Source organism: Syngnathoides biaculeatus, chromosome 10 (assembly GCF_019802595.1).
Source record: "Syngnathoides biaculeatus isolate LvHL_M chromosome 10, ASM1980259v1, whole genome shotgun sequence".
Classification (NCBI taxonomy): domain Eukaryota; kingdom Metazoa; phylum Chordata; class Actinopteri; order Syngnathiformes; family Syngnathidae; genus Syngnathoides; species Syngnathoides biaculeatus.
In genome coordinates, this window is record NC_084649.1 from 18,371,019 (window position 1) to 18,395,042 (window position 24,024).

At 40.4% G+C, this 24,024-nt stretch overlaps 1 protein-coding gene across 1 annotated transcript in view; it reads left to right on the forward strand.

Moving 5' to 3' along the window:
* The window catches only part of ca16b (carbonic anhydrase XVI b), a 131,509-nt gene that overhangs the window by 22,538 nt on the left and 84,947 nt on the right, over positions 1-24,024 (forward strand). The window contains exon 2 of the mRNA XM_061831416.1: positions 17,156-17,260. Coding sequence (XP_061687400.1) covers positions 17,156-17,260 — 105 coding nt within the window. The remainder of the gene's footprint in view (positions 1-17,155; positions 17,261-24,024) is intronic.

Here is a 24,024-nt window from a genome sequence, read left to right on the forward strand (position 1 = left end):
TGTCTGGATTGATTGTACCTTCCGTCATCTAATCGAAGCGTGTTTTCATCGTTCTGCCAATCAGTCAGCACATGTTGTTGGGATAGATAGATGAACAGAGATATATTTAATCATTTATTCACTCAAATTTGTTGAGTGGATCATTTCCACACAGTTTAAGAAATGGTTCTCCGGTCCCATAGGTGATTGCATACGGGGCCAGATGTGGCCCACGGGCTGTGAGTTTGACACACCTGGTCCACGCACTATATTGTCTGGTTGTCTGTTGAATCTGTCAAAAAAGTGATCAAAGTACATTGCTTTATTTCTTCTGTCCAGCAAACACTATATAGGTGAATTGTTCGAACAAACAAAAAAAAAAAACCCTTGAAAATATATAAATAAAAAAGATATAGTGGCTTCCAGAAGAGATGCTCTGCCCCCGACAAGTAGATAAGTTTCCTTTCTTCCCCTTAGGAAATGAAAATGACATTTACCGCTACTGTGACATCTGATACCACCACATGTTGTGGTAGGCATCATTAGCACATCAGGCCATCTGTAAAGTGAACTTAATGGAGGGATTTTAAAGTGGGTGGGTTGTTTTTTGACACGGGAGCGTTCTGAGGCTAAACCGCGCTGGACATGTACAACCCGCGACTGTGCTAAAAATTACCCTTCAGTGAGCAACAGCGCTCGGACGATAAAGTATAGTATCATTTCATTATTTGAGCCGCTTATCCTCACGAGGCAGTGCTGGAGCGAGTATATTCGCATATATTTAATATAACGGATTGTCTTTTAATAGAACGAGTCACCTGATGGTGTAGTGTAGGGGTTACCAACGCGGTGCCCGAAGTATGTTCTAAAAATACCATACCACAAATTGTTACTATTATTTGTGCTTTAAATGCTGACTCTGACTTGCTTACGTGAATTAAAAATTTAAAATACCTGTAATGTCGTTTACTACAATAAATTAAAACGAAAATATTTTATGTACGTGTAATGAACTGAGTCTGAAATTTGCCACAAACAGGTCACGTAGCCCTTCATCAGTGCTCATGAAGTAGCCCTGAGCCTCATTATGGTTGCTGAGCCCTGGTGTAGTGGTACACGCAGCTGACTTTTACGCGGGCTGGGTGGGATCGATTCCCGCTCAGTGATAGTGTCGATATATGCCCTGCGACTGACTAGTGACCAGTTCAGGATGTAGTCCGCCTTTCACCTGAAGCTAGCTGGGATAGGCTCCGGCTCTCTTGTGACCCTTGTGAGGATAAGCAGCTTGAATAATGAATGGATTATAATGGGTATCTTTCTTGTAGAAATACACAACTATACTTTACTAACTATCCATCACACTGAGTATATGGATTACCTTTCACAAAAAAAAAAAAAAAACGCCGGTAGAATGTGTAACTGTATAAATCGGATGACCCTGGCAACATATAGGGAATAATGTGGAAAACTTTAAATACTGTCTGAAGACGGGAAAGCATTTCATATACTGTGGAGTATTAATTTATTGTTTTTATTTCGAAAGTATTGCGGTTGTAGAAAAGAATTCATTCTCTTTGTAACATTTCCAGGCCGTGGCAGTGAAAGGAAAGGAAAGGAAAGGAAAGCATGCAGGCTCACTGTGACCTTCAAGAAAAACACAAACACACTGAAAGGAATCATAATGTGTGGTATGACACGTCCACTTTGCATTGTATCGTTGATCGTCATCTCATTCGGCTCGGATATCAATGCTAATACCTCCTTTCCCCTCGCATCTTTTATGATTTGCTGTATGTTTACAATGTAACTTTCTCGTTAGTCATGTCAAAGCAAATAACGCGCGTACAATGCAGTCCTAATACTGAACAGTGTACGATCGTTACAATTACGTGGCTGGAGTATGGCATTGCTTGCTGCGGTTTTTATTCATCATTTCTAAATGCAGCCTTCAAGTATTGATCAGAGAGGAGCATCAAAGAGCATTTAAAGAGGAAGCAAAGAGTTCTGACTGCTTGTATGGCCCTAGGCGGGCATGAAGATCCTGTTTGGAAGAGATGCATGCAAAGAACTCAGAGAGCATCCATTATTATTTATGGATAACACTGAATCATTTGGCCAGTGAGCTCCAGGTTAGATACTGTATATTTATGCACATTTATTTTATTTTTTTTTGCCACATCTCGGGGAGCGGTAAGACTAAAAGTGTCAACTGTAATTAGTTAAAAAGCTCATTAGATGCTTGCTGAATTGATACATTCGTATGCATTCATGCTTCAACTTGGAGGTCAGCAGAAATGTCTTCATCTTATGCGGTATAACAGTTTCAACACCCACATAACACAAAGCGAGGAGGCGACGCCGCTAACGTGCTGATGGTACCGGTCCGTCCGCGCCGGTTAGCTTGGGAGTTAGCTGGTGGCGAATGCCTTTTATTTTGCCATATAAATCTCTGTGACGACTAAGTGGGATATATTCCAGCCACCAGAGATTTCAAGGGAATATATTTTCGTTTCTCAAACATGTAGGGATGTAGGCATGAGAAAAATGTTTGAGAGCAGAGAGAGCTGTAGTTTTGAAACCCCGTTTTACATACTAAGATCCTACAAATCTGGCAGGGTTGTTAATAACACGTATCTACATGGTGCACAAATGCACCTGAAGTCGGAGCATGATTTACACAGTATTTAGCAAAGCAAAGAAAGGTACAAGTTAAAAAAAATAAAATCTGAAGGTGTAAATCACTACTGGATGTGGGTGCATTTAATTATTATTTTTTGGGATCCAATCATCAATGTGTTCAGAGGAATGACCTTGTGAGGGCGTGCTACTTCAGAAATCGACAGTATGATGCAGTAAAGTGCTACCCTCTTGTAAAATACACCCAGAATTTATGAACAGCTCTCCGGCTGTGTCAATCAAAACTGAGAATTAAACTTTTCATAAAGGTACAATTGGTCATACGGCTCTCGTAATGGATCTGAATTGACGGTGAAAAGGATAATAAAACCAGGGCCAGGTGGTTTGGTGCAGCACTGTCGAGACATGGTCAAGATTCTTTGTTGTAGTCCCTGGAAGGAACAGGTCTACTAAAGAGGTCAATACCCTTGAATATGTTTAATCTTGTTAATGGTTTTCATCAGAGCCCCTGATGCACTTAATCAGCGGGCACTGTGGCTATTTAATGCACCTAATTCACTGTAGGAGTGTTGCCCTTGAAGTGCAGTCGACAGCAGATTGACACAATTTAGATTTACTGAATCGTTTCACCCGTTCTTGAGTTTTTGCGTCCTGGAAATTCTGCCTCTTTTACACATGCTCTCCGTGGATTTCCTTACAGGAAGCTGGGACATTTTCATTCATAAGACTTGATTTGAGCCAGACAATAGAACAATGGTTCTTTATCAGCATTTTATCAATATAGACTAAATACCAGGATGTGCCGCACCCCCTCCACCTCATTTTTTTTTTTTTTACCCCTTCTTTTTATTCAAGCCTGATTGAATAAACTCAAGGCTTTGATCTGTGCTTCTCTCATTCTCCATGCAGGGCGACGCATGCAATTTTGTTCACGCCTCATCACCTGGAATGAAGCACAAGTGATTGATTAATGGTGATTAATTGCAATATCTGTCCTCAGTCCACAAACATTTTAATTGAAAAAAAAACCACTCACACACACAGCTCTATCCCTAACTGCATATTTTGCTTTTGTTTTGTTTAGCTAACAAGCCCCTAGGGAGATTTTTAGGAAAAGCCTATTAACAATTGCTAATCAAGGAAAAGGGGAATCGTATGTATGGATTCATGGTGGAATGCAGTTAATTTTCTGCATTGCCAGCTTTATTTGAACACAACAATAACAATATCGGCATTATAGGAGACAATCTTCATCTACAGACCCATATTTAGTAAAATTAGAGATTTTTAAAAAAATATTTACCTTGGTCGAAAATGTATGTTTTTTAAGTATGGGCCAGGATATAAACACTGAAATATTACACGATTGTACAAATTCTTTTATCTCTGCAGACCTGACCTCAATGGTTGTCATGTTGAATCTAATCAAAATTCACAGGAAAGCGTTTCCACGCTCTTCAAGTGTTGAAGTGGCCAAATATTTGGTCCTGTGTCCAGAATGCAATGAATGGATGTAAATGCTTGATGATCCATGAGGCCTTCAGCTTCCACAATGCTAACTAGCCTGCAAGCTGAACACACACACACACACCACACACACACACACACACACACACACGCGCACGCATGCACACTTATCTGGCTGAACATCATGTGGTGTTTACGGGTTGCTGTAATCCAGAGATCCTGTGGGTCGATGAGCAAGTCGCGCAGGACCGTCTCGGAACGATTGACACTCCGATTAATTGATTTTTCAGCTCGAAGCCAGCAGGCAGGTAGAGGAGGTGCGAGCCAACCAGATGAGCGGCAGCGAATCCAGTAAAGCTGCTCACATTCACAAATTTTGCCTGTGTCCTGTAGACATTTTCCTTGATTGTTGTTTCTGAAGGAGTAGAACACCGAGTGATGTAAAAAAAATAAAATAAAAAAAAGATTACAAATTTTCAAAATAAATCATGTCAAGTACATTATTAGCACCTAAACAGTCCAGGTGATACTATAAGATGCAAATGCACGCACGTACGCAAAATACACATAGTATGCATCCATCCATCCTCTAAGTCGCTTATCCTCACAAGGGTCACAGGAGCGCCACAGCCTATCCCAGCTAACTTTGGGCAAAAAAAGGCTGTTTTACACCCTGAACTGTCCGCCGGTCAGTCGCAGGGCAAATATCCACACCATCACTGAGTGGCAATCGATCGCACAATGCCCGGACTGAAGTCTGTCGTGTGTACCACTAAACCATCAGTGACCGCAAAATATATTTTTAGTACGTTAGCGTGAGATAATCTACTATCACCACCGGATTAAAAGGCTGGACTGCTGTGAGGCGAAAAGCACAACTTCAGATGTAGCTTTAGCCTGTTCACCTGTGGGATGTTCCAAACAGGTGTTTCCTCAACTTTCTCAGTCTTCTTTGCCACAAGTGCCAGCTTTTTTGGGAATGTGTTGCAGCCGTAAAATTCCAAGTTAATGATTATTTGCTAAAGAAAAACGTTTATCTGTTTGAACATCTCTTTGTAGTGAATTCAATTAAATATAGGTTGAAGGTCATTTGCATATCATGTGTATTCTGTTTTTGGTTAACACAACGTTCCAACTTTATTGGATTTGGGTTTATCTTTAAAAACATAAATACATTACATAATCATTCTGATTTTTAATGTCTGTCTCCAAACACATTTAATGACCGAAGCAGACATAGACCATTGTATTTACTTAACTTCATCATGATGTATTCCTTCCTGCTCTCTGACCGTGTCCACGAGGACATGGTCTGGCACTGCGTCTTCCTCCAGTGCAGTTAAATAAAGCTCAGGCGCTTCTGGGCCACCTCCAATCCCTGGTGTGTGTGCCTGTGGTACACATAGATTTAGTTTTTCATGGTGGTCCTAAAGTCACTGGATTTGCGCTTTCGCTCAGTGCCAGTTTCTGTACACCTCCCCACGGCAGTGGCATCCTGGGCAGTGTTGGCAAGTGGACTTTTGGCAAGAATCGGCCTTCGGCATTTCTGAAACAAACAAACCCGCATGGTGCCTTTGGACACACAGCACCAGCACCTTCACCTCCTCATTCTTGAAATTTGGCCTCATTTCAGACATCATTACCTTCATTTTCCATTGAGTTGGATTTTTATTTTGCTGGTAGCCAAACACGACCATGTTCTTAATCAGTTGAATTCCGTGATCAGCAAACAGGCTGCCTTGCCCCAAGCAATGCCCCATGAAAGGGGTGCCGCAGGTAATAATCCAATTTTACCTTTTTTTAAATGTAATAGTTTAGTTGACTGATGTATTGATGGCGAAAATGTATGGTGACAGGCAGAACAATTAATGCTCTTTCATTTGTTGACAGAAGGTAAGATAAACTTTTCCTACCACCTGTTGCCATTTACACAGCAAAATAAGTCACGGCTTATTATTATTATTATTACTGCATTCAAATTATTTTGCAAATGATATTTCTATCAGGTTTTTGCTAAAAAGGCACAGTGGCACAGCTGTAGAGCATTGGCCTCACAGTTGTGAGGACCAGCGTTCAAATCCCGGAACCACCTGTGTGGAGTTTGCATGTTCTCCCCGTGCCTGCGTGGGTTTTCTCCGGGCACTACGGTTTCCTCCCACATCCCAAAAACATGCATGAATTGTGAGACTCTATATTGCCCCAAAGTGTGATTGTGAGTGGGACTGTTGTTTGTTTCCATGTGCCCTGCAATTGGCTGGCAACCACTTCAGGGTGTACCCCAACTCCTGGTCAATGAGAGCTGGGATGGGCTCCATCACTCACAGTACCGTTGTGAGGATAAGCGACTATGAGAATAGATGGATGGATTTTTGCTAAATAGCCGTTACAAAAGACCACCATGAACCGTCAAAATATATTTGAAATGTTTTTCGACAAACCTACCAATGATGACAGTATTTTTTTTCAGGGGGGTAAGAATAAACTTAAAAAAAAGCACACTTCAAAATATGCACAACAGCATTTCAACACATTTGACAAATTGTAAAGAACTGAAAATATTTCATTAAATTTGCACCATCAGGACGTCAAATTTGCTGCCATGAAATCAAAAGCGATTTCAGTCAAATCTTAAAGTGAAGTTTCATTTCGACATAGGATGACCCCATATTTGATAGAAGCTTCACATTGAACTTGAGTTTTTGGAGAGTTTCTACTTCAACTTCTTTGAGATGATGTATCATCATGCTTGAAAATGATTTTGCCTATGAAAGCACAGTTCTTCTTTGGGTAGCATGGAAGAAAGTGCTCAGTCAGGAACTGCATATACTTTTCAGAGGTCATTTTCACACCTTCAGGGACCCTTAAAGGGGAGATTTCTCACCGGCATGTTTCCGGCCAAATATATAGTGTGAATGTGGAGCGTTTCTGCATGAATTTCTTTGCAGGATGTCAGAATCATCAGAATAAGACATTTGGGAACCTTGTTTTTTTTTATTTTTTTTTATGTATGGACTAAACCAGTAACTGAATCATACTCAATTGGTGTTTGTGTGTTTTTATTTATTTTTTTATTTCACCATTAACTTGAATTAATGTCCTGTTTTTTTTAAATAAAGGTGCAGGAAATGAAAAAAAAATCAGATTCATAGATGAACTTAAAATAATTGCTGGATTAATCGTTTATTAATATAATCATTAGGTGCAGCCGTAAAATCAACAGCAGTGATAAAATACTGCACTCGATTTAGCCTTAACTGTCACAGATCGTCATCAAATTAGCTCTACACCATCAAGAGAATTCTTAACATTAATTCAATATATTCATCCACAATCTTGCCCATCCTGCTAACAATTCAACACAGTCAGGCGCCGTGCATTAATAAAAAATAAAGAAAAAATAGATATATATTTAGCTAATGGAACACCTTGGCAGAAATTCAGTGTTGTTGTCAGGTTGTCAGTTGACGGCACGCTGCGATGAGATTTTAATTAGAAGACCTTATCCACTTCTTACCCGAACAGACTGCAGTGTAAGTGCAGCCTAATGAGCAAGATGAGTATGCCTTCCTTGCCCTTCCTCCCATTTTGCTTGCTTTGTTGTTCCAGTTCCCTGATGATTCTCAAGCTAAATTGTTTTCTGTTTGGACGGCGGTCCAAGGCTGGAATACACACAATGCCCAAGAGGGTGTGTGTGTGTGTGTTTTCTGGACTTATTTCAAAGTTGGTGCCGCTCATTCTGGCACCACCTCTACTTATTTTCTCAATGTCTCTTCAGGAAGTTGTGTTTGAGGTTCCCAGCGCCCAGCAAGCCGTTGAAACAAACATCTCGAAACTGTGTGCAGTGGCACCACCTGTCAATTAATATGATGAATAAAAAGCCAGACTGGTCTCGGTAGCCCATCAGACTTAGAAAATACATGACAAGGTCTAAAGGTAAATTTCTAAATTGACTATTGGATATGTTTCCCCCCCCAAGGAACTGTTTTAATGCCAGACTACTGGGCTTAATTGTACTGTAATATGGCTTCATTTCTCTGGCCTAGGGGTTCTTGTGTACTCTTTGCTGAACCGGCGTGTTTGCTTTTAGCTGTGTAGGCTAAAATCTCTTCATTGGGATTTGAATAGTATTTGTGAGCTTGACGTTCCGGCAGTCAGGGTAGACTCCCTGCGCCTGATCTTTGGCTGCTCTTGGCATTTCTCATGTTTGTGGGGTCCCTGGTGCGACGTGAACACTATTGGGGATATCGAGCCGCCTCGCCCACTACCCCAGGAATGAGAAACACATGCACTTCCCACCTCAAGAGCCACTTTTTTTCCCCACTTACCCTATTCAGCTAGGCATATACTGTACATGTACTATTAGATTTTTGAAGTCTTACATTCCAGCTTGTAGTGTACAAGTGGAGTGCTCTCACGCTGCGATTGGATTGTTGCTTTTATGTTCTCGTCTTGTAGGTATCAGTTTGAATGATGTCAAGTGTCAGAACTGTTCAAGAATATTAGGATAGTTCCAATGTATGTAGACTTGCACTGTTTCAGTGGTTGAAACCCCCAACCCTAACCACAAAGTAATATGCCTTTCCTAATTGGGAGTGCTTTGGTCTGTGCTGAAAACGCCTAGAAAGAGACATACACGAAACATCTACCCTCACTTGGTTTTGGCTGGCTCTTTATCCTCTTCGCAAGGCTGGTGACTGTCTTATCTTTCTGAGATCACAGTCGCATCTGACCAAAAATTCAGACATGCTAGAAATTCATCCAAATGCGGTGCTGCTCAGCAGTCGCCAATCATTTCTTCTTTCTCCTTAACACGCGATGCCTTGCGACGCCCCACCAGAAATTGGTCCTCATTTGGAAGTGAGTCGGTTGACTTGGAATCCGGGCTCCGTTCTCAGTCTTCACCCGGTTTCTCTGTACTTGGGTGCTTTTTGTTTTTGCATCGGCACGTTTGAAATGTAAAAAATCTCGAACCACAAAGTCCTAACTGAAGGTGAATAGAATTCCCGTCAACGCCGGATTCAGCTTTTGTCGAAAACTTGCGTGTTTTAGCGCTTCACTAGAAAAAAATTGTTCAAGAGAACCAGATGCCATTTGACAGTTGCCTCAATGCTTTGCTGATGAGATTGTACAGACAGCAGCTGTCTCTCTGTGTGTAAATGTTTTTTTTTCTTTTTTTTTTTGCCTCATATGCAAAGCACTTTAAATCGGGAGCTGTTACACTCTGGTGATGGCTGTGAAACCACCCCCCAGCTCAGTTCTGTTTGGTGCAAACTCCAGTCAAAAATAATGGGAGTGTTTTTTTTTTTTTTTTTTGGGGGGGGGGGCAGGGGTGGTGTCTTAATTAGTCAATTTAATGGTAGGCCCTCTCTCTCTCTCTCTCTCTCTCTCTCTCTCTCTCTCTAACTAAAAATGTGGAAATAGTTTGAAGTGGAACGAGGTTTGCTTCCATTTTTCTGTCAAAGCGTCCAAAGACTGCATTGGCTGATGAATGTAAAGGAGGCTGCTGGGCAGGAATGCGAAAGACTGATTGACATGCGAGAAAATATTGCATTTCCTCCAGATGCTACATCTGACATATCGCCCTTTGTAGGCCAAGACTTATGTAAAGTGCTCACACATGGTTGTTATAAGCGCAGTGTTAATTTTCACCTTTTCGGAGGGAATGTGTTCATCCAGCAAGGTGAACTGATGACGGGAAATATGCTGTATTGCTGGAAGCCAAGCTGACTTTTTGTTTTGTAAATGATGTGAGCATTCGCAAGATAATGGGCGGCGACATCACACGGTAATGGCACGAAGACATTGTGAGCTTTTCTGCGGCTATTTCCTTCATGGCGCCAGCAAGGTGAAAGATGCCATCCAAAACACGTTTAGCCTCCCGAAGCCCGGTTGAGGCAGTTTACTTTGAAATTCGCAACTCCTTTACTGGCGTTAATTCCTCACGATCTTTACACAGAGTTTTGTGTACTGCATATGTCAACTAAAACGGGACAATTGTAGCTACCTAATTTGCATTTTCCACGACTCTTCTCATATTTCTCCTCTCTGCAGCACTAGTTCCCTTTTGACATGGTTAAAAAAAACATTTACATGTGTTGTTAATCCTTAAAATAATCTTGTTTTGCAAGATTTGCTGAACTCTCAACCTTTTCTGTGATGAGAAACATGTAAAAGATATTGAAAAAATTACAGGTGTGGTCGGTCATGCTCGCAGATAAGGTTGCGGGTGTGATTAGGGATGGAATCTCAAGACCTTAAAATAACTTACTGGATTAATATAACACAACTGTAAAATAAATAAAATAAACGCATACATAATTAAAATAGAAAACCAAAATTTCAAAATCAGAAATGAAAATAATGAATGAAATATTTTTTGAACATCATATAAAACTAGAATTTTTCATCAATAAAAATTCTTGATCCGACAAACTTTATCTGAAGAAAAGTTAAATAAACACGAACAGTCTATACCCGCAATGTTAGGAAGATGCTGAAAGTTTAGTTCAACAAAATCAGCGTTAGTGGCTACAAGCTAGCGACACATTGGAACAAACATTCCTGTCGGCAATTGTGATGTATTGTTGTGGGGGGGCAGATTGCGGGACTGCCGTAAATAGGAGGCCAGCTTGCTAGAACGTGCCTTTTATGTGCGTGCGCTCGACGTATTGGCCACACCTGAATCAAGTGACGAGGTGGTAGATAGTTTAAAGTCTTTTTTTTGGGGCGGGGGGGGTCACGCCGTCACACTGCCTCGCGATCGACGCATTGAGCACCCCTGCTGTAACTGAATTTCCTTTGACATGGCTCATTATGTTGATGACATTCGACGTAAATGTGCTTGCAGTACGTGAAGCAGCTCTGAACATGCGCTTTCGGCCTAACGTCCGTACATGCTCAGTACGGTTAACTTGCATTTCCTGTTTCCGTTTAGGAGCAGGCTTGTTTAGTTAACAACGTTAATGAAATAAACACGTAAATTAATGTCAAGACTACACAAAATAAGCAGTCTTTCAATATCTATTTTTTTTTTGTACTCGTAACAAATTTTCCGCGCGCGATTTTTCGTGCTTAACTGTGCAGATTTGCTAGCATAAAGGCGCGGTCGCGCTCGTCAAATGTGAGTGACTGAAAAGGTGTCTGTGTTTAAACTTGTACAAGATTCACGTTGTTTTAATTTTCAAGTTTTTAAGTAAGTGAAACCAGCAAATATTTGATGCCGTTGATATCTGTGAGTTGAGAATGTTGACGCGTTAAATTGTTGGCCATCGCACGTCATTAAGCGACAACCTTGGCATCATCTCAATCTCGCATTATCAATCTGTTTATAATTGCTCACACAATTTGTGCCTGGAAATGGTCTCAAGTTATCAAATGTGAAAATGATTTTGGGCGAGTGTCTCCCGTTTCCGACAGTCATGTTGGCGCAAAGTCACAGTGCTATGTTGTTAATTATTATAGTAATTAGTGGCGATGGCATTCAGGTAGAAGCTTTCAAACTGGGAGGTCATCACTGCTTCGGATAATTAACAGGAAACCCAAGTGGTTGGTTTTCTACAATCCAAATGCACAAAATGATCACTTTAAGGACTAAAACTGAGAAATGTAACAGACAATTGTCTTCATATAAAAGGGGTAGGAAGAGAAATCTTGGACATATGACATTTATTCTTTAGAGAGACTAATTTTATTGAGCAGGCAACTAATTTTTAAAAAGTCAATAAAAAATAAGATTGCAAGCTATGAGAATCATGTTTTGCCTTTGTCTGTGTGTGTGTGTGTGTGTGTGTGTGTGTGTGTGTGTGTGTGGAGGGGGGGGCAATAGACACTATGCCTTTTAACAATTTCTCACATAAATTACAGCGACAAAGATAAAAATCCCCCGCTGGCAAGAGCAATATTATTATTATTATTATTTTTTTATGTTCTACTTCCTTTATCCCATTTGTCGAAGCAGCCGTATTAGCAAATCTGTTTGTTGCTCAGCGTGGCATCTTCTTTGCCCCACTGAATCAGTCAACCCACACTGTTTGGACCTGCTATGACTTATCTGCTCTTGGGACCTGTGGGAAGCCTCGGGGGGTGCGGTGAACTTTCGCGCCGCCGCTGCCGCCGCCGCAGCAGTAGCAGAAGGAGCAAATTGAGAGTTGTGTGCATTAGACTGCCCCAGCATGCGGCTTTGCTCATTATTCAAAGATAGGCAACAAAAACAAGCCTGGTGTTATTTTATTTATGGTTGATTTGTGTTTGCTAAAAGCGGTACGAGCGATGGAGTGTACATCATATCATGATACACAGTTTCAGTTTTGCTTGAAATATTTTGAGTCATTTTTCGCCCATTTAGTAGAAACTGTATGGCATAGTAAGTCTAGTCTTGAGTTAGGACACCGCAGTGCATGGAAACATTTTGTTTGTTTATCACTCTAGCTGTGTCAATCAAAATTAAACACCGGTTATGTGAGCATAAACATGTTTTGGACATTGTGTAACGTGCATCTTAACTACCGTAATTTCCATCCTACGAAGCCCACCGGATTATAAACCTCACCCAGTACATTTCTAAAGGTAATACCATTTAGTACATGCATAAGCCGCATGTGTGTAAAAGCCACAAGTGCCCACATTGAAACACGAGATATTTACAAAGAAAGACGATACACAGAGAGTTTTCAAACTTTTGATACCTTAGCTTAGCTTAACATAGCGACAAAACGGTGGGACGAACAGGGCTGGTTAAAAAAAAAAACATACCGGTAAAAAAAAAAAAAAAATCAGCTGCGGCAGCTACACAGTAGCAACACGGTAGCACAGCACTAACAGACCCGGTTAAAAAAATACATACCTAAATCACTGCGACGTGGCAGTAACACAGCAGAAACACGCTAGCGCGGCGCTAACAGGACCGGTTAAAAAAAAAAAACATACCAGTAAAAATCACTGACACGTGGCAGTAACACAGCAGCAACACACTAGCACAGTGCTAACCGGGCCGGTTAAAAAAAAAAAACATACCGGTAAAAGTCACTTCCTCAGCACATACATTCCACTGGCCTCACTCTTATCTTTTCCGCTCGAGTCCCCCTTGCGTCTGTTACAAAAAATGCACAAATTAGCCGCATCACCCCATAAGCCACAAGGTTGAAAGCGTGTGGAAAAAAGTCACGGCCTATAGCCCGGAAATTACGGTAATGCTGTGGATATCTTCAGTTGTGGTTGTTCGAAAAACATACCATATTTTTCCAGCATATCGTGCGTCTTGCTGAGCTCAAGTTTATAGTGACTCTAAACCTTGGGCATTTTCTTTTTCTGGATGACTTGCTGACAAGGATGTCCCACAAACTGAGTGTGTGTGGCTCTAGAACCATGCAACCATGCAACCACGCGTATGGTTTTACGACTATTATTTATCGTTTCGTGGCAGAAATTTTTGTTATTCTAAAAATGTGTCTGTTCATGTCAAGGCCTCTCTAAATGCCTTTCCACTAATAGATACCTCATCTTTCGTAGCAGAATAACTAAACACGCTTGTCCACTGCATGCACTTGATGCTAATACCTGGGATGCACATGATATTTTAACTTGACTCCCAGATGTCTAATGCTGGTGAAACGGTCCTGTGGTGGTTGTTAGGCTGCTGTTGTTTTTTTTTTTTTTTCCCAAGGCTCTCGGGAGGTTCTTGGCTTGTTGTTGAGTGTGATATTATGGAACAAATAGCTCAGTAGAGCAGCAGAGGAGATTGCCCTCAGGGCGACGGAAAGTGGGGAAGGAGTTTGTATGCTGCCGAGACGTTACATGCTCTTTTGATCCATAGGTCCTCTGACACTCGTTTCTTCCTGAAGTAATCACATGTAAAAACTTGAAAACGTGGCTAAAAGGCGCAAGGAGTCCGAGTTAAAGCATTAGATTGTAATCGTAATTTGCACGCGTTGACTTTATTTAACAGAGATGGTTTAAGGTTTATAGTTTAAGTGCAGCAGGGCTATCCTCTGTCTGAGGCCCAGCATAAAATGCATTTTCTGCTCGGCTCAATCAGCGAGGCTGTGGCTTTAATCCTTTCCCCTCGGGGGACAGCTGACATGGATGAGAGTAAACTGTTGACATGGAGCTGTCTCCTATGCGCGCTGATCAAAGCTTGCGCGGCCCTCCTGTTTCACAACCTTCCTTCAAACGCGCTCCGAGTCTCTGCCGCAGATGCAGCCTCCCTCTCCGTTTCACACGCATCATTTTAATCCACCGCAAGTTGATAGATGTGATCACAAAGCGGCTATTTATGACGTTTCCACCGTAGCCTCCGTGACCTTCCTCCGAGCACGTTGCGTTCGATCTGGAGTACGCTCACGTCGTGGCGAATGCCATTTTTGGAGGCGTCAATGTGCTGACTTAAAGTGCAAGGGAGAACTCGGATTGATGCAGCGGCGTTTAATTAATCCCCAGTAATGATGCAACTGTTAGTAACAGCCAAGATTATTTTAAGTGGCTGGAGGGGTGAGAGGGGATGAGGTGATGGATACACTAGACATAAAAAGTCGATGACTTTTCACTCATTGATTCTGGGTTCTATTGCCATCATGTATTACTGTGGCATTGTTTTACAGTCTGCGTTTCTCGTTTCGAAACCACTAAAACTTTGTGTCAGCGGTGTGAGCAGTTTTTGTATTTTTTATTTTTCTTCTGGTATGTTTTTAGGAGAATTGCCGGTGCAAAGTGACTCGCGGGTGTACCGTTTTAAATATTAACCCTGAGAAGTGTATTTGTTGGCAAAAGACACTTAGAGTATTCAGTCCTGCTATTTTTTTTTGTATTATTAGATTTTATGTAGCTGTATTGTTATGAAAGATGATGCACATTTAAGTAGCAATAATGTTAACCCCATATGTACCGTCATTACTTGAAAATTAGAGTTTACATTTGAAGGCATCTTGAGTCCCCCCAAGGGAGGTTCATGTCCATTTTCCAAGCCGCTTATCCCCACAAGGACAATTATTTGGGGTCGAGCATACCTGTAAAAACAGTCAAGACTGTAAACTCATTGCCCGTTATTTTATATTTGCCTACATTTCTTGTACTGTGGCATAAAAAATATTTTTCTTCTTGCAAGATTTTTTAAATCTTTCTTTTTTGTTTGTCTTTAATTTACCTATTACATACTTTGTTAATAAAATGTTTAAGTACTAATACAGCAGCTTTAAACCATTTTGAATACTTGCAAACAGTATTAACATAATTGTGAAAATAATCGAGATGGGAAAATTTCACACAGCCCTAGTGTCCGTTAAATCTAATATCAAGTAAAATTATTCACTCTGACAACACCCCATGTTGAAAAGCTTTTCTAGTTATTTTCAGGGGTCCATGATATTGGAAAAAAAAAATGGAACTCGATTGTTTTTTTTTAACCCTGCGTTTCATTTTGTGATATGAAAAAATACAGGATGCACACTTTTGTCGCCATTATAATGCTCAGATGATGTTTTATGCAGCTTTAGCGATTTTTTTAATATTATTCAGTTCAACTAAAATATTCAAATCTGCTTGGTAAAATTTATTTGTGTAGTGTGTATGCAATCAATATTGCACACCCATGTATAATACGCACCCCTAAGGTTGACGTCAAAATGTTGGAAAATCCTTCAACCTATGTATGATGCATTTTTATAATCTGTGCTTTTGCTACTACCCATATGATCAAAACATAAAATATCTGTATGATAAAATCATTCTGAAACTAACCACATTATTTGAGCACATAATACATTCTTTTTATTGACTTGCTCCTATGTTTAAATTCACAGCCCTAGTTTTATTTAGTAACTGAGAAAACACACAGTTGTGTTCATATGTTTGATTAGGCCAGCAAAATTTGCAAGATGTGTACATTTTTTTTTTTAAAGAAAACATAAACCAGGCGAAACACATTTAATTATATTTTCATAGGATTCAAATTAAACTGTCAAGCATTTCAGAAAAGACATTATCTTTCGGCAAAAAAAAAAAAAAAAAAAATCACAATGTGCCTTTGTATCTAAACATTTGAGCTCAACTGTACATATATGCAGTGGAATGAAAGTGTCGGCTACACCTCTAGGGGGCGCTGGCATATTTGGAATGAAAGTACAGTGTACAGCTTTTTCGTAACCTCTACACGCCGGCATACATTTATAAAAGGTTGACTTTTCTTTTTAATGCTCATTATACACAGTGTTTTCTGTGTATGCAGTAAGTTCCATTTCAGGTGTTTTGGATCTCTGTTGTTTTACAATTCCCATTTGTATTTGTATACTCCTCTGTTCTCATCTTCTCACACCTTTTGCTGACGTGCCGGCTCTGATGGAGAAAAACCTGAAAAAAGAAAAAGAGAAACCGTGACGCCCAAAGACTTAATCCTTCAATCTCTTGTTATGTCGGCACTTGGACGTTTTGTGCGATTTTAGGGTCATATAGTTCCAGGTAGAAATAAATTCTAGAGCTTTCAGTGTTAAGTACGTAGATTTTGAAGACCGAGCCACTTAAAAAACAAAACAGTTTGATGGTTGTCAAAGTACAACAAGAAACTGTGCTTGAATCCTGTGCAGTTGACAGTGTCACTGCTTGTGGCAGCCATGCTGTAGCGCATCAGTGGTGCAGCTGAGTTCCAGGCCAGCTGCTGCTCAAATGGATGTAATTGTTGGTAACTGTTGGAGTGCACAACACATCACCGGCTCTGCAGGCTGGCAAATCTTGTTGTCTGCAGGTCTTGATGGTGATGATCATTGCCAGCCGTTCAGGCTCTGTGTCAAACGATGCTTACTGGTCTGGAAGCGAGAGGTTTTCGTTGGCACACGTTTCTTGTTATTGCTTTTAAGGATAAGACATCGGGGTGGTAGATATTTTGATCATTATCTATCTCCGTGGTTACCAGCATGCTGGGAGTTTCAGCAGCCTTCATTTGATCAGACACTTAGGCAGTAATACAAAATTCAAAGAGTGGAAATTCTATGAATGTGTCATATTTACAACCCACAGGCTTAGCACAACATTAACATTTGCCAATCATATTTTGGCGGCCTTCCTAAATCTTTTCTTCTCCACACAGTTGCATCAGATGCCCAGCCTCACCGTGCTGACGCAAGGCATCATGGGAGCGCAGATCTAATAAGGGACAGGAGGGCAGCTGGGGACTCCTATTGGTCCTACTCAGGTAAATCTTTCATTCCAGAATCGGATCTTGGGTCCCTGCGAGTGAAATTGTATCTTTTTTTTCTTTTTCTTTTTTTGACATTACATTTCATACAGTGAAGAAAATAAGTATTTGAACAACCCTCCTATATTGCAAGTTCTCCCACTTAGAAATCATGGAGGAGTCTGAAACTTTCATCGTAGGTGCATGTCCACTGTGAGAGATCATCTAAAATGAAAAATCCAGACTGTATGATTTTTTTTAAACAATTTATTTGTGTGATACAACTGCAAATAAGTATTTGAACACCTGTCTATCAGCTAGATTTCTGACCCTGATGAGTTCCATCCCAAGAACACCATCCCTACTGTGAAGCATGGGGATGGTAGCATCAGGCTTTCGGGATGTTTTTCTGCACATGGGACATGACGACTGCACTGTATTAAGGAGAGGATGACCGCGGCCATGTATTTGAGATATTTTTGGAAGAAACTCTTTCCCTCAGTCAGAGGATTGAAGATGGGTCGTGGCTTGGTCTTTCAACATGACAATGACCCAAAGCACAGTGCCAGGAAAACCAAGGAGTGGCTTCGTAAGAAGCAAATCAAGATTCTGGCGTGGCCTTGCCAGTCTGCATACCTAAACCCAATAGAAAATCTTTGGAGGGAGCTGAAACTCTGTGTTTCTCAGCCACAGCCCAGAAACCTGTCTGATCTAGAGAAGGTCTTTGTGGAGGAGTGGGCCAAAATCCCTCCTGCAGTGTGTGCAAACCTGGTGAACAACCTATGTAATTGCAAACAAAGGCTACTGTACAAGTATTAACATCGGTTTTCTCATGTGTTCAAATACTTACAGTATTTGCAGCTGTATCACACAAATAAATTGTTAAAAAAATCATACATTGTGATTTCTGGATTTTTCTTTCTTTAGATTATCCCTCTCAAAGTGGACAAAATTTCAGACCCCTCTGTGATTTCCAAGTGGGAGAACTTACAATGTAGCAGGGTGTTCAAATACTTATTTTCTTCACTGTATCCTCCCGAACTTCCCTTTATTTTACCAGGAAGTCATTAAATGTAAATGTATCTACGTTCCTGGCGAATGTTTTCATCAGACGAGCACAGCAACAGTTGGCCCAGATGCGAAAACAGCTGTATTTCTTGGCCTCCCTCCCGCTTCTCATTATTGTTAGCATACATGCTTTTAATGCCAAACAAAGTGCTTTTGGGAAATAAAGACTTGCCTACTTCACATTTTCCTCCACTAGAAAAAAAAAAACCCGTCTGTGGCCCAAAGTGACCACTCATATGGAAGTGCGTACTGTTACGTGTTAGTGTAGTTTGTTTTTCGAGCATACATTAGGGATGCGGCTGCAATCTGTTTGACAAGTGGAAATTGTACAAAAGGTCAACCACAATCTGTTCCATAGTTCCTTTCCATTTGCCCAACTGTTAAAAACATTTCCCATATAAGTGTAGAGCCATCAATTTGGAATGATTCATTTTTGAGTCCAAATTACCATTAATAATATCAATAGTTTTATTGACTTTATTTACTGTAGAGGCAAAGTTTTGAGGGACATTATTAGTCCTTAAACTCGGTAGACACAAAAACAAAACAGAAGGTTGAAATTTAGCAAAAAAATAAAACCAGGAACAGTTGTGCTTAGTCATCCACATGATTGCCAGCATTAATCTCCAACGATCATGAAACTGAAACACTAGGCGAGCCCGGACACGCCGTTAAATATCTGGACATTAAAGATGTCCTTTTACTTCACAGTTGCATAGATGAAAAAGCAAAAGGGACGTGCGCAGGCTTAATTCTTCGATGCTGCCTGAAATGAGTTGTCATATTACGACAGTGCAACGCGTGTATGACATTTAAGGCATATTATGACTCCGGCTTCAAGGTGCGGATGGTGGAAGTTGTAATATTCTGCGCAGCCTTTAAAAGGCAACAACTGATGTAGAGTTCAAAGACAGAAAAATATCTGTTGATATGAGAATGTGTTAATGATACATGTCAGGGTATACTGCGGGGAGGTGTAAAAACGGCAACTGCAATTTTTAATTTGAGTCACCATTTAACCAGAAACGTTCTGCATTGCTTATTATTAAGGCATCCAACCCCATTTCCATATTTTAAGATTCCTGGTGAAACTAGAAATTACTAAACCTGACTGGTTTACTAATGCTTGTTCAATAGTATGGACTTTTTCCTGCTAAGTACATGTTTTTTTTTTTGTTTTGTTTTTGTTTTTTTTAAAGCACTGCATCATTTTCAGCCATACACATTCGCATCAGACACCTGAGGCCCCCGTGCAAACAAAGCTGTCCAGCGGGAAATAGAGGTTATGTGCTTTGGTAAAGGGCACCTCACTATATGGGCCCAGGAGGCGAGAAGCACTCTGTTAAATTGTATTTACAGCTTCCAAGGTCCAAAAACAGCGTCTGGAAAAATAACTAACTTGCTGTTGAAATGTAATGCATTTTGCTGAAAGATTCCATTAAGCCGGCCGTTTTGTATTTGATAAAACAATTACAGAAGAAGACTATTGTTTACATGGAGGAACTGGAGCAACGGGGCAAGTTTACTAAGGTATGCATGCAGTCACCTCTGATACAGGTCTTAGTCTGTCCCAGTTGACCAGCACAGGAAGTCAATGACTACCCAAGCATGGTTTCTACTTCACTTCCTACAATATGTTCCGAGTTAGAGGGGCTTGTAATCTCTTGAAACATGACCTTGTTTTTCCCAAAACATCTCCCTTAAGATGAGGTCAATTATTAAATTCACCAGAATAATTTTGCATCAACGTCAGCTTTTTGAAACGTATTGACTGGAGTGGAGTGGCCGTGACGACGAAAGGCATGATGATTTAAAGATTTTTAAATAGGGGTCCAATTATGGATAGCAGATAAGAACCCTGGCTTTCAACATAACTGAGGTGGTAACATCGTATTAATTAGTAGATGACCGCGTCTGTAGGAATTACTGTGTGAAATCACGCATCTCCTCTATAAAAGTTAATGTTATATGTAATAAAATATCATTAATTTTTAATGACGAATATAATTTCAGCCCGCCTCTGCTGTGCAGGAAATCCTATATTTGCAGTAGCGGCATCGCCATTTGACGTATTTCAGTTCCGTGTGGATCGTTGATCTCGCGATTTATATTTCAATCCATCTTCACGAAGACCAAAACCATCAATCGAAATCATCTTCGTGGTACGTTCCCACGTTCAGATTTTTATACACGCTTTCATAATCAGAACAAAAATGAGGTTTCTGGGGAATTGTACAGTTTGCTAATCCCTCACACCAGTTAGCCGGCTTGACCTCTTGGTGAAAGAAAAGGAAGGCATTGAGGCAACATAGAAATGTCCGTTGCCTTGAAAAGGTAATTAGCAGCTAAGGCTGTGAATAGAGGACCGACAAGCGTGCCTCAGCAGCTAAATGGTTATTAAGGGCATTTGCTCTGTGCAAGTGAGTGGAAAAAAGAAATGCAGACAGCTGGCTGAGCCAGAAGCTGGAAGCTAGTGAAGACAAGACAAGACTTCAGCATTGAGCTTACGTACCCCAAACGTAGAGCGAGCCCTTCTCCGTTTCACATCCACCTCCCTGTGAGCATCTGATAATGAATCGAGACACTGCTTCTTTTCTTTCAGATAAGTTAACATTTCACGTCTGTTCAGTCTAACTGCCTTGTCAAAATTCAAATTTGTCAAAATCTCCACACTCAACAGTTGTGGCGGTATAGCCTTAACCTTTTGCTGGTGTAACCAGGGTTACTGAAATCGTGTATGCAAGATGAAAAATCTATAAATAAGTACAAACAATTATCATGGAGGCAAAAATATCTCTGTATTAATTTTAAAATGTTGCCCTCCCTCAGAATATGAGGCAATAAGCGCTCTTATCTAACGTGTCACTTTCCTGTATGCGTTTGCTTATGAACCTTGATGTGAGTAGCCTAAAAACCCACACTATGAAATTTGATTAAAAGTTATTTAAGGCATGTCTTGTGTGTGTGTGTGCGTGTGGGATAGAAGCATTTTTCATAAGAGGGATGATATCATACTCACCAAAAGACTCCCACAGGAACAAACCTATGCATCATTTTTCCTTTTATCTCTGCAGCTTTAGCGTCTTCCCCATTAGTTATTTCTCCTGTCTTTTTTTATGATTCGTTTAATGTTTCAGCAATGGTTTCATTTTTAACTCCATGTATTTTTTTGTTTTTTCCCCACACAAGGGCAACGGATTGTTTGCTCTGCCTTTAGACCGTATCGTATTTTCCATGTTGTGGTATTGAAATCAAAGTGCAGGATTCAGTCTACGATTACAGTATTCCCCAAATCGTGGCTTCTTCTAATAGACACCATTCATCTGCCTCGCAGGGCTGGGGTTCGGGGTTCGAATCTCTGCTCTGTCCTGTGTTTTTCAAAAACAATCTTCTGAGGTTAGATCGTAGACTCTAAATCAGGGGTGCGTCAATGCGTCGATCGATCGCGAGGCAGTTTCGGTCGATCGTAGCGGCGTGCTGAGAAAAAAAAAAAGACGCGAGCCGTATTTTTTTCTTTATTTTAGCTCACCGCGCATGTGCAAATGACGACAGTAAAGGAAAACATGCTGTCAGTGAGTTCCCCCCTATTATAAGCTCTTGCTTGAGTATGGATGCTGCAGTAGACAAAAACGTATCATTTTCATACGGGAGGCGGAATTTTTCTTTTTTTTTTACAATGTCATTTTCAAAGTGCGTTTGCCTCATTTGCCAGTGTAGTGAAATATGGAGTGGCATCTTCGAACGGTTTATGGAAAACACGACACCGATATTCCGCCGAAAAGCTTTCGTTCGCCACATCACACATAAAAGAGGCATAGCTGACTCGTTGTTCCGATCTTTTAAAAATAAGGCGGAAATATTACCTTTTAATAAAATCTCTGCAGCTGTAAAGGAGTAGTTACACGGCACTGATGTGTGGAAGGACAACGGAGATTGTGAGTGTTTCTCACTGCAGTTGGACGAATCCACGGACGTGAGTTGACACAGCCCAGGTGTGCATTTTCATTCGTATGGTGTTTAGCGATCATCGACGTGAACTCAGATAGATACAAAAAATGTTTAAAGTTAATTATGTTGTGTAATATTGGCTCATGCGGTTATGCAAGGCACACTAACATACATTTACACTTAAAGAATCCTCAATATACTTTAAAATAAAAATGTTTTGCATTTTGTAGTGGGTAGATCTTTGTGATCTTTGTGACCCTTCCCACCGATCGTGAGAGACTGGATGCTTGAGAAGTAGATCTTGGGGTAAAAAAGTCTGGGCAACCCTGCTCTAAACTGTCCATCTGTGTTAATGTGAGCTTCAATGGATGGTTGATTTATGTCTTGCGGTTGACTGGCGACCAGTCTTGGGTGTACCCCGCCTCTCGAGCAACGTCAGCTGTTTTGAAGTCTAATATTTCACGAGTCTTTTGATGGTGCCCTAAATCAAACCCATGTCATCCATCATAGCCGATAGAAGTCGCGCATGCTCAGTAAAATGATTTGTGTTCCTTCAGTGTTCGCAGCGAGATGAATAAAATAACTATTGATTGAAGCACTCATCTCACTTGTAAATGACTGAGCTCAGAGCTGCTTATCCGCCCTGCTCCAAGTGTCAGTATGTTTGCGGAGCATCAGTTATAGATGTTTGGATTGAAGCCACTTTGACAAGCTGCTCGGGCTGCTGAGAGCCTGTAATTGTGGGAGATGTGTGGATCCTACTTCTCTTGCTATAGCTGTTTTATTCCACTTCACTCAGGTAGCTCATGATCATTCGCAATCTTTACACTCATGACTCACATAATGAAGTGAATGTCGTTTTCAATCAATCGCAGTGTTGATCCAACTTAATTAGTACTTTAGAGGATACAAAGCACGATTAGCTAACTCGCGGCTCTCGATTGCCAGGGTTGTTTGTTTTAGCTTTGCATGAACCCACTGTATCACGGCTGAATACATTTTTCTATTTTTCTATGCCAGTCTATTAAAAAAAATTGGATAGTTTAATAAATATGTTTAAGGCTTGGTGATACGGCTTTAAAATAAACACACTTTTATTTTCCCCAAAAATTTCAAATCAGATTAAATTATTTTTCTTCCCTTCAAATAAAAGAAGCAATTGACATTATTCTGAACCTTGAGGAAGTGTAACAATAAACAAACCAACAATTAATACACTCTAATAAAAACTGCAACAGCTACTTGACGAACAATAAAAATAATAATAAAAATATTGCCTTAGGGCAGGGGTCGGGAACCTTTTTGGCTGTGAGAGCCATAAATGGCAAAATGTAATTTCAAAAGAGCCATGCAATATTTTAAAAACTAAATACAGATGTATTTGAGCATTTATGTAGAACCAACACTTTTAGAGTACAATAAGTCTCTGAATTGTTTTAAATAACATTGTTATGATGTTGCTAACCAGTGATGACAAAAGGGCTTCTTACCTTGAATGTGACTTCTGGTGCTGCCTAGTTTTGCTGATGGCTTTATAGTCTTTTTTGTACGTCGTTAGATTAAGCTTCATGCAGGCGTTGAGACTTCCCTCCGTTAATCGTGACCGTAATTCAGTTTGATTTGCCATCATGATGTTACGTTGGTGAATAGTTCTTGCCATCAATAGCATGTGTTTTATGCCTTTGATTATCTCGTCTTTATGCGAAAAGTTGTCAAAAGCCATGTATAAATGTATATATACTCCTCCATCTGTGAATGGCTTTCCA